The 11,891-nt window shown below is 27.7% G+C and overlaps 1 protein-coding gene across 1 annotated transcript in view; it reads right to left on the bottom strand.

Annotated features, from left to right (window-relative positions):
- Positions 1-5,342: 5,342 nt before the first annotated feature.
- Positions 5,343-11,891, bottom strand: part of LOC105622219 (elongation of very long chain fatty acids protein AAEL008004-like) — a 14,515-nt gene continuing 7,966 nt past the window's right edge. Inside the window, exons 3-5 of the mRNA XM_012203645.1 lie at positions 7,017-7,154; positions 6,282-6,524; positions 5,343-5,699 (exon numbers count right to left, since the gene is read on the bottom strand). Of these exons, the coding sequence (XP_012059035.1) occupies positions 5,343-5,699; positions 6,282-6,524; positions 7,017-7,154 (738 nt within the window). The remainder of the gene's footprint in view (positions 5,700-6,281; positions 6,525-7,016; positions 7,155-11,891) is intronic.

Raw genomic sequence — 11,891 nt, 5'->3', positions numbered from 1 at the left:
TAAAAAAGTTAAATATTAATAAGTTAAAAATTTACAGAATTGTTGTTCAGATATGATACTTCAAAAAAATTAGTAAAAAATTTGTAAATTGGTTTTGGATAAGGGTATTTATTTTGCATATTGAATGTAGGCGATTTTGGGAATTGAAAAAACAGAGATTTTTTATAAACATTGAATTATTGTTCTACAAAGAAATTTAAAAGAAAATTGAGTTTCAGAGAGTTAAAATAATTTTATGGATGGTTCCTACCCAGTATGTCAATGAAGGGTTAAATTTATGAAATATATTCAAGAGAAATCTTATCGCCAAAAGCAATCGATAATAGCTATACACTTATTTGCAGTATGTGAAAGTTTTTATCAAAATTGTCGATTTTTATTAATTCAAAAAAAGGGTTCCTGATATGAGATACAAAGGTTTCTTTATATGAGACGGCTCTCATAATAGCAAATGAAAGGAAGAAATCTTTTGGCGTAATTATGTACTGATCTATGGGTGCAGCCAAAATCTCACTACTAATGCTTTGAAACATTTGCTCAATTAGAAACATTTTTTTACGATTTGGCCAATCGAAATTAGAATACTTCAAAACATTTATACATAAAGCTGGTTCTACATTAGTCGCATCACAATATCACAAGCGTTGCGGTTCAATCAAAGTCGAACTAATATATACACATACATTATCGCTCATAATTATTCAAACAAGATGTTTAAAGTTAAATAAATATTCCATGTTGTGATTAATACAGATAATTCTTAATTAGAATAATTGATATTGTTGAGTTATATGTTGATTATAATTGTATTTTAAATTTAAATTATTGAAACAACATTCAAACTGTCTTTAAATTATTTTTGAATCCATATTATATTAGTACAGTTCAAAAAGTTCTGAATCACCTTTAAAAAATGATTTAGATGAATCTTGATGTATTTAGAAATATATTAATATAGAAATATTAATATAGAAATATTATTAATAATTGTTTTTTGGATTCAGAATTTTTTTTGACGAACCAATATCGATTCAAGTATAATTGATAAGAGTTCGTGAATGATTTAAATTTAGAATACAATTATGTAATCAATATACAACAAAAACAGTATCGATTATTCTAATAAAATATCATCTGTTTTATCAACAGTATGGAATACTTATTCAGTTTTTGAAATCGGAGTAAAATATAAAATATCTGTTAGAATAATTATGACTGGTATAAATGTATGTATTGTTTAAAAAAAAAATGTCCTTTTTCAAAGAAACTTTATGTAACAAATTTACTTTTAGATATTTTTAGATTTATTGGGCAAATTTCACTCATTGTGTGCCTGTTAATTAACTTCCTTGCAGTATTCGAGTACGCTGAGTTTCTTTCATTTCAATCGTTTTATTGTTCTCTCGTAATTTTCCCCAATTATGTACAAAAATATAATGAGAATCATTACAGAGCTCATAACGTTTAGGTACATGATGCGATACGCTCTTTCATTGTCGTAGTTTCTCACTTTTGGTAGATCTTTCGAGTGCGCCTAAAAACATGAACGTGAAATATGGTAGCATATCATGCTACCACGCGCAGATCGCTCGTTTCTATATACATGTGAAGATATCGCATTTTATTATTCAGCATTATGCCCTAAAATTCTATGAAGATCTTTGCGTTTTACATTTCGTTAACCAAAAAATTATTTTAGAAAAACAGAGATGCAAACATTATGTTTTAATATTTCAAGAATAAAATAATCTAAATTTAAAAAAAAATAAAATAAACGATGTTTATACGGTTGTCTTATTTCTTACAAACTTCCGTAATTGTTTCGTATGAACGTTGCTGGAAATATAAGAAGAATAAAACTTAGTAATTACTCCGTCTATAAATAATAATTTCTCTTAATAAATATATTAGATTTATGAGGTTAAAGCTATATCGCGAAATTGCAGTTAGCTCAATTTGATTTCTCGTTAGAAAAATATTGTGATCAATGCGTGAGAAAAAGTGACTCGCTTAAGTTAACAAAGTGTAGTCAAAGTACAAAATGTGTAGTAGCAATGATATTCTAGGAAAAGTATTGCATCTGTTAGGAAAAAAAATCGAAAGATTTTCTTGGTCTCTTTAAAAGTTTTTATAATCTATTTATCAGTTGTTCGAAGAGATGCAAGTTAATTTTTTTGTACAATCTTTCGACTATTCTGTGTTTTGTTAAACAATATGATACTTCACTGATAGATTTCAGAATCTTAATGAGATTTATTATTTTTGCTAAAAACTAAAAATTATCTATGATACCCATAAAAAAAGTTATAATTTACACTTCATCGTCTATCTTGTCGAATTTTTTTTCTTCTTAAACGTATTAATTAGTACTGTTATACCACAATACCGCAATATCACAACTTAAACAAGATTAACAATAAGATAACGTAACACAGTATGTCCAATTACCATCTAGAAGTTTAACTAGTTAGGAAGTAACCTTACTTTTTATCGCATTATATTGTATGTAAGATAAAAAAAATTGCATAAAGCTCTGAAACACTTGAGAGAATTCGCTAAATATTTCTCTTAGCTTAAATTTCCGCTTTTAATTCATGTCTTATGAAATTTCGTGCACGCTCTTATTCAATTACGGCAGTTCTTCAGATTATGCGTATGCGTTGTCATTCATATTTCGTTATAAGACACGAGAATGTCCTCTATTACACTTATGCTTAATCGGAGCGACAAAGCGAAGCTTCGATAAATGAGTAGTGAATGATTAAATTGAAAGATGAAAAATCGACGACTGAAACGTCAATTCTAAAGTGCATTGTAATAATTCGGAAACACAGGGAATGCGTTTATGTAGAGATAAATTAATTCTTTATATAATAATCTAAGGAAATATACATATTCTCGTCGTCTAATCATGTTTATAATTCAAATCTGGGCTTATCCAAGTTACATCTTATATGCATTTTTCTGAATATAATAAAAAATCGTTGTATTTTTGGATCAAGCAGAATTGGAACGTTTTACAAACTCGTTGTAAGTATAAATAAAAAAAAAATTGTGAATGATTTTCGGTGATTATATTTGTCTGATTGTTTTGCAAACAATCGTCATCAAATATATGTACTTTCATGAGGAAGCTCATTATGACGAATACGATGTTAAGATTATAATTCTCTCACTCTCGTTCGTTAGAGCTAGCTTATGCCTGTAAAAATAGCCGAGGTTGAATTTATTACAGTCGAGAGAAACATTTTATCATTAGAGATTTTATTATGGATCACCATAAATAATATATTCATAAAAATAGGAAGTGTGTACAAATATATTAATTTTATAGTGCGACTATTACGATCTCTAAACATTGCCCTTCCCCTCAAATATAGTATTATTCGCGTGTGTGTATACATATCTTGAGACACATTCGTTCGACTCTTCGATCGCGTGATCAACTTACGGATCACGTGTAAGAGAGGCCCATTATTCATAAAAGTACTTGCTCTCTTTCTCGAAGCTTGATTCCACGATACTAGAATGTGATTTTCACGACATGAACGTCATATGCCTTTTCTGATCGATTAAAGCGTGTTGCGTCATGTACGATAATAACAAGTCGCAGTACAGCTTATATTGCCATTCATATTTGAAAACAAAGCAATCAAAGCGACAAACTCTTTTCGGCAGCTTACTATAGACATCATCGTACCATTAGTAGTAGAATCAAGCCACGTGGTGAATTATATATGTAAAAAGTCATGATATAGCCGATATAGCCGATGAGGTTGGCATATTATTAATAATTCGTAAAATTTCCATAAAGTTATGAAAGGACAAGCGATAGAAAGTAAAAATTAATTAATATAAATAGCGGTAAAAAATAGAAATTGTTAACAAAATAAACAAGTTATCATTAATAAGTTATTTTTGGCAATATAGGATTATATAAATAAAATACATATTATATTATAAATAAAGTAAATTTGAGAACTTAAAATAAAAAGTTTATTAAATTTTTAAATTAATTTTTTAAATTAAAATAAAAAAAGACACAAATATAAGACAAATTTAAAATCGTAATGTTTAAATTATAAATCGTAATGTTTAAAAATTAATTAAGTAATAACAAGATAATTATCTTGTTGTTATTATCTTGAAGAAAACTCAACAGTTATTTGGAAAAAGAAATATGAGGCATTTTCAAACTACTTATTGATAATTTTTACGAATCATTAACTTATATTGCCAATATAATATATTGTATAATATATTGTACAGCCAACTTTGTTGTACGATATTTTGGGCGAATTGATTTGTACGTTAATTTGTAAGAACACCGGAGTTTTGAACACAGTTGGGGCTAGAAAGAGACAGAGATTGGGTTGTTCAATTTTTTGATAAAGCTCATCTTAGTCGTTCTTTCGCTCTTTTTTATTCCTTAAATTACCACATAGTTTATCCGAAGATGAAACATCGGATCGGCAGAGTCGATAATGGTACGAGAGAGGGGGAAGGGGAGTTTAGTTCCAGCAATGTGTCTCAACAAGAGATGTCTTGAAAAATTACGTACGACTAAGAAACATCCACACTCGTATTCAATACGTACACAACCAGTACAAAAAAATTGCACGCACAGCGAATGTCGCTCTTTCCAGTATAGTTATCAACGATGAATACTCTATATTCTTCGTCATGTTGTGTGCGTATTAATGTTACCCAGCTTACAGCTTATTTTCACATTTCGTCGTGATCTCATTTCTAATTAGCTTTGTCAAACTAGTCGTAATTTAAAGATTTTATAAACCGCAGTAATTTTCATATAATGCCAAACATGGAAATCGCAAAAGTAGTCCTTTAGTTTTTTTCCTTCTAATTCGTATCTGTACTATTAACGATTTTCAATAATTAATGTTCTATTTTCGTATGGCAGATGTCACAAATCATTTAATTTAAAGACCATGCCATATCACAAAGGCTCGAAAATGATTTAATAATATTTTCCCACGGCGATTAGTTGTATTATATTTATTTTTTCTTCTTCCTCTTCCTAGTTAGTTTTAACGTCGAACATCGTAACAGCCCTGTCGTCGATGACTATGTTAGTGAACACAACTACTGCTCTGCTAATAATGCAGAATAACGAGATGTCTTGTTTTATGATACGTGCCAGTTCTTCCATCCTTGTCTCGTTGTCTTCCATACCACGTGCATGTAATTTGGCTTTTTATCCTCATGCCTAAGTTTATGGACATGTTGCAAAGTGATCTTTCACGATAGAATGATAATTGTAGGTATAATAAGACGAGCAGCTGACCGACACATAAAAAAAATGTTCGAGCTTCCCACGTGTCCTAAGCGAGTTTTTTCTCCGTGACGTTATTATTGGCAACGTAACCGTTGTTTGTGCCGTTGCTGTAACAGCTATTGTACTCCTTGTTGTAAATTGTAGTGTACGAGGACACACCGTTGTGCGTCGCGCTATCGTTATCGTCCAAAACTGGCATGCAAGCTCCACCGGAAATACCGTTTTGCATCTTCTTCACGGAGTTTTTCCTTGAGTCGTACGTATATTTCGTCTTGTAGAAATCTGAGAACAATCCGAAGAATAGGATACCGTGTAAGCCGATCCAGATCATGAAACCTCGCGGATAGTTGCACTCGATGAAGAACAATTGGAATTGATGGAACATGATCATCACGAATTGTATCTGAAATCAAAAGGATAAATTGTTAATAAAAGCGATAATAAAAAAACTCTGTAGCATGTAAAATGTGCGAAGAATCGCTATGATTTGAAATATATCGATATATATTTTTAAAGGCTAGAGAAATCAGTAACAATACCGACAAATAGGTAGGATTATAGAATAAATGAGATTTCAAATTAAGAACTCGGTCAGTGATTCATCTTTGTATTGATAATTCGCTTTGTCTATTTCATTTATTTAATTAATTCAACTGAACTTGAGAAACGATTGTTTTTATGATTAAGAGTTATATATCTTTTACAAGTATGAATTTATACCTAAAATCATTTTTTTTGATCCCTATTATTGCGTTCAAAAAAGTATAAAATAAATTACAATGTCATCTCTTAAAAGTGGAATATATTTTTAAAATAGTAAATATAAATATAATAGTAATATAAAATAATCAATTGTTGACAAAATATAATGCGAAATATAATGAATAGAACGCTATTTGCAAAGAGTACGATATCTCGTAAAATGGTATAATAGACAATTGTCACTTCTAAATTCGTAATAACGCGAGATAACATTGAGCCTTACCATTTGCATAGTAGTGAGGTACTTCTTCCACCAGATGTACTTCTGGAATTGCGGTCCCATCGCGGCTACCATATAATAGAAATACATCACGATGTGTACGAAGGTGTTTAGAAGGGCAAAAAATGTGCTGTGGCCGCCCGGTGCAAATTTTACCCCCATCCATACAGAAAAGGGCATTACTCCGTGATGAATTACATGAAGCGTTGAAACATGTTGGTTCTTTTTCCTTAGAATAAAGAACAGCTAAAAAATATGCAAATTTTCTCTTGTTCTCTTCATTTTTTTCGGTATTTCAGTAATTTGCTTAAAATATTTCCCCAACAAATTATTTTGTTAATTTTTTAAAAATATAATAAATGCTATTCTGATTCGCGAGAAGTTCTTTATTTTTATAAAATATTTATAGATATAACACATTCATGAATAACGAATAATTAAATGATTCTTTATATAATATATAATATATCTTTATATAATAATTTTTTGGAATAGAAAAAAGAGTGGCAAATTGGAAAGTTCCAATATATCTTTAAAGAAATAAAACAATAGATATAAAAAACAACTATTTTTTTCATAAATTATTCAAAAATTCTTAAAGACAAGGATTTCAAACTCGAAGATACTTATTGAAATTTATGTTAAAGTTATAAATGAATTTATCGAACGGAACTTTCGTATTTTAACATCTGTTTTAGTCTACTCTACTCGACAAGCCAAGTGAAAATCGATACTCACCGTATCAAAGAACTCAGTAAATTTGCTAAAATAATACCACCAGCAGGTTCTTGCCATTCTGAGGCCCATCGGGCTGGACGAATAATCCACCGGTTGACAATGGATACTATAACCTTTCGCCCAACCGCTCATAAGATACTGAAACAATAAAATCACTTGATTACATACATTTTATTAGTTATAATGATAACCTTTCATGTTGTATGTGAGTTCTTAACATGATCATTAGATGTGTATTATGCAAGGATATCCTTTGTGTGGAGAATTCAAATCAATTATAATCACACTTAGAACTGCAATTAAAATCATATTTCACTTTGCTAACAAATTATGCAACAAAGAAACTAATAAAAAGGCATAACAATTTTTATTTTTTAAACTTTTAATTTTTACATGATATAAAAAAATCACTTTTCATTTTTCTAAAATAGGACAACATTTAAATATGATATAAATAATATTTACAAATTTATGCAATATTAAAATTTTTATATGAATATTGAAATCGTGAAATTTTTAAATCTCAAGTAAACTGGAAAAGTTTTTTGAGCGATTGTTTGTCCAAATTGTGTATATTTCAACATTTCTTAAAATCGAATTTAAACTGTACAAAAGACAGAAACACGAACGAGTGTATATATATATATATATATTTCTGCTAGATGAATGTAATTTTTTAATTAGATTATTTAGCAGAATTTTATTGAATTTAAGAATAAATTCGTGTGGTTGAAAGGCGTCGGGCGTACATGAGATCACACGAGTTGTAAGCATGGAATTAATTCGCTAAATGGCTTCAATTATACTCAGGAGTTGCAATATCGTTACGAGTATAATCTGTTGCGCGTCGAAAAGACAATCATTATGTTTGCGGAGTAAATTAATTTTACACGCCCTATTCTCTTCTTTATAACTATCTTTGGTCTTTTTGAATTACGTGATTAGCAGATCGTAATCCTTTTGTTAATCGTTATTTAAATGTAAAAGATCGAATAAATTAAATAATCATAATATACAGAATACTCGAAAAAAAAAAATCAATAAGAAGATTGCACGAATGTTAGGATTCCTTTACTACTAGTATTTTTTTATGTTCCATTTATGTATTTTTTTTATTGTCAGCAATTTAAAATTGATAATAAACAAGCAATAAATTACATTTAATATATGTACATTAACAACAGTGTATAATCGAAATATACTGCATAAGTGACAAATACGCAATAAATAAAATTACATAATGATTTTAAAAGATTTATTTATATAAATAAATATGATGATTGACTACATAAATAGTAATGTTTCCCTTTTAACTAAATTAATTAAGATTTAAGATTATCATAAATTTCATTAACTTGTAATAATTTGTTAACTTTTTTATGCTATACATACGTTAAAAAAGAAAAAAGTTACAAAGATTAAAAAGATCATTAATTAATTATCTTTTTATTGATTTCTTTTTTCATGATTTATTAATAGAGTGAAGTACAATTTGTTTGTAATTTATAATTTCACAGTATATTCTCTCACAGCGTGACACATGTATAATGACTACTGATGTTATGATTACTACTAATGTTATAATTAACATATTATGTTATAATAAAAAGTTATGCATATGGTTATAGTCGGCATTAAATGGTGATCTTTGATTTATACATTTTTTTTCAACTGGCACTTTGTTGTCGATCATTGCATATTGCTGTAAAAAATATTGTAAAAAATACCATTTAAAGATTAATGATAATCATTAATTTTGCACTGTGAAATATATACTAAACAAGAAACGCAATATTAATGTTTGAGCGATGCAAAAATTAATTTATTGTATAGTTCATTGATAAAACTCATTGATATAGAAAGTTATGTATATATTATATCATAATATTTTTTCTGTATAACTAATAAAAATGTGCATACAAATTTAACGTCCTTCAAATTCCTGAATGCTTTATTGTTGTTGACAAAATTGCTTATTCATACAAAATGTCTCAAGGAACAATTCAATGTTAAATGGAGGTTAATAAAATTTTAATATAATAGAATGCCTAAAAATAAAGTAATTTTATAATTAATCGTATATAAAACACTTTAATTAAGTGAATTAATGTGTCCAAATATTTCATTTAAATTTAATGAAGTTCTATATATTCGAATCTAAAAAAAAAACTATGTCATTTTGACAAATCTACGAATGTCAAGAATAAATTAAGGAATCTATTAATATAACCGAGATATTATCGAGGTAGTTGATTTAATTTTCGATTGAATGAATATAATTGATATTTAATCTTTTGTTTAGAATCAATTTTAAATGCATGAAGAAATTTCATTTTCAACATCGTTTACAAAGTAAACGGTGCTGATTCTAAATTATGTCATAATCATAAATATTTGTAATTATTATATGTCATAACTCGAACTTCGGGCATTTAATTTTAAATTAATTCTAGAAAGACCTCATAATGAAAATTTACAAAAATTCAAATATTAGGAAAAATTTTACGATAAATTTAAGTAGAAAGTTGTGAGAGAGTTAAAGGCAATTTCTAAGTTACATAAAACATTGAAGTTGATGAAAAATTCAAGATATAAAATAAATTAATAAATTTACATAAAGAGAACTATACAAAATTGACAAAGAAAAAAGTAAGAATGTTTTTTCGCATTATTTCGAAAAAATAAAAAATAAAAAATATAAAAAACTTATCCAGTATTTTATTGTCTGATATTAAAAAAAATATACCTATTTAAAAAACCACGAAAATATATTTTATAATATATATTTTATAAATATATATTATAATGTAAATAATTTTCATGAAAATAATATTACAGAATCCATTTTACGCACATTTGTTTTTTTTAATTTATGTAGATGCGAGAGTGAATTACGTATTTATGCTGTTTCATAATTATCATATAACGCGTGTGGACATATAGCTTTGGCCGAAAATTTTAAGCATCTATACTTTTTTTATTTATTTTAAATTTTATCTGCATTACTTATTAATTATCAGTGTTATATATAAGTTTATAAATTGTTTCTCGAAACAAAGATAATTCATAGCAAATTAATTTTTTAGCTAAAACATTAAATCTTCGTGCACAACATAACTTTGTTTAATATTTTTGATACAAAAAAAAAATAAAAACATTTTGAATATTATTGTAGCTTATCTCTTTTCCAGTGTGATGAAATTTTGATTATTTTCGCATGGCATTGATAACATGCATGCGTATATAACTATCATGATATATGTACGCAATATTGACTATGCGGACCCAGATAGGATTAGTATTTCTTTAAATATATACAAATCGATTAAGTCCAAAAGATACTTACACACATATATATTACATACATATATACATATTACATATACGTAATAAACAAATACGCTGCAGAATAAAAAATAAAAAATAAATATGAATAAGCATATAATAAATAGTGTAATAAGTACATTGTAAAAATATAATTTTTCCACTTTGATATGAATTTTAATTCAAACTTTAATTATTCAAATAAAATAAATCTTTTAAATCACATAAAAAATTATTGTTCTCGTATTTACAATAGTATCTTTAATTATTTGTGTTTTAGACGTAATAATTAAGCATTTTTAAAAGCTCGAAGCAGAACATGATAAAAACCTATAAATATTAATTCATTTTAGCAAGAAACTGGATTTAATTGTAATACTGATATATGCATAACCAATACGTAATTTGCACTGTTTATTCCTTTTGCATTCACAGATAATAATCAATATTATAAATCGGCCGATTTATATCTCATTCTTTAACTTATTATTATGTTCATAAAAAAAAATTTTAATCGCAATCTAAATACGTGTTTATGAAACATCAGTGTCCGATTATAGACATTTATTACTAGAACGTTTCCACAATGTATATAGCTGTTTTTAGATATTTATTCGTAAATATAAATAAATTAAGAGGTAGAAAAAAATTAAAAAATATTTATTTGATGCTTCGGAAAAATAATTTATTTCGGAATTTCATCTTAAAGTACTTTTAGTAATTATCATAAATGAACTAGCAAAGTGTTCCTTTCGGTTCCTTTCGGTAGGATTATTTGAATTCTCGGAAGACCGCGATTTCTCTCGAAATTATTTCACGAAACCGCATACTGTTGCCTGTTGGAATCAACAATAGTTATTGACCATCAAAACAAAAGGCGGAGAAATAATTGAAGGCAATTCCTCCGTCGATCGCCGCGCAGGAAGACAATCGCGGTCAAATCGCCGTGATTACGAATTTATAGAAGTAATCTTGTCGATCTTCGCAAATAACGATTGTGGATCGTAAATTTTGGCGAAAACTATTACTCCGTCAATGTTTGTTAACGGATATAAAATGAATTATATTTGGGCGTGTGAACAAATTTGGAATATCTAATTTCTATCTTCAATTTTATTTAAATAATTTTGTCTATCAGAAATCTATGGTGTGATGACATACAGGGCGCGTTCCGAGTTACGCATGAAGCGAATGATGTAATATTTTATTCTTCTTTAATTGATAAACAACAAGAACAAATGATGCATTTTATGTGTAACTCAGAATACATCCATGGATAAGAATAATCAAAAGATTCTTATCTTTCGATTATTCTTATCTATCCGACTAAAATTTGTCAGATTAACTTTATATGTTATAAGGATCCGGTTTGGTTGACGTAAGATAATCCTAAATAAGGTACACCTACTACAAGGTTTTCATCAGGTGTTTGAGTATGATTGATCTTTTAACATACTCTATTTTAACATACTCTAAAGTTGTATATTATAAGGACTTGGTTTGATAGACCTAAGATAATCCTGAATAAGGTACACTTAAGAAAATTCTCTT

This window comes from Atta cephalotes (genome assembly GCF_000143395.1).
Source record: "Atta cephalotes unplaced genomic scaffold scaffold00041, whole genome shotgun sequence".
NCBI classification, from domain to species: domain Eukaryota; kingdom Metazoa; phylum Arthropoda; class Insecta; order Hymenoptera; family Formicidae; genus Atta; species Atta cephalotes.
The sequence above is the reverse complement of the archived record's forward strand: the minus strand, read 5'-3'. Positions and strand labels throughout refer to the sequence as shown.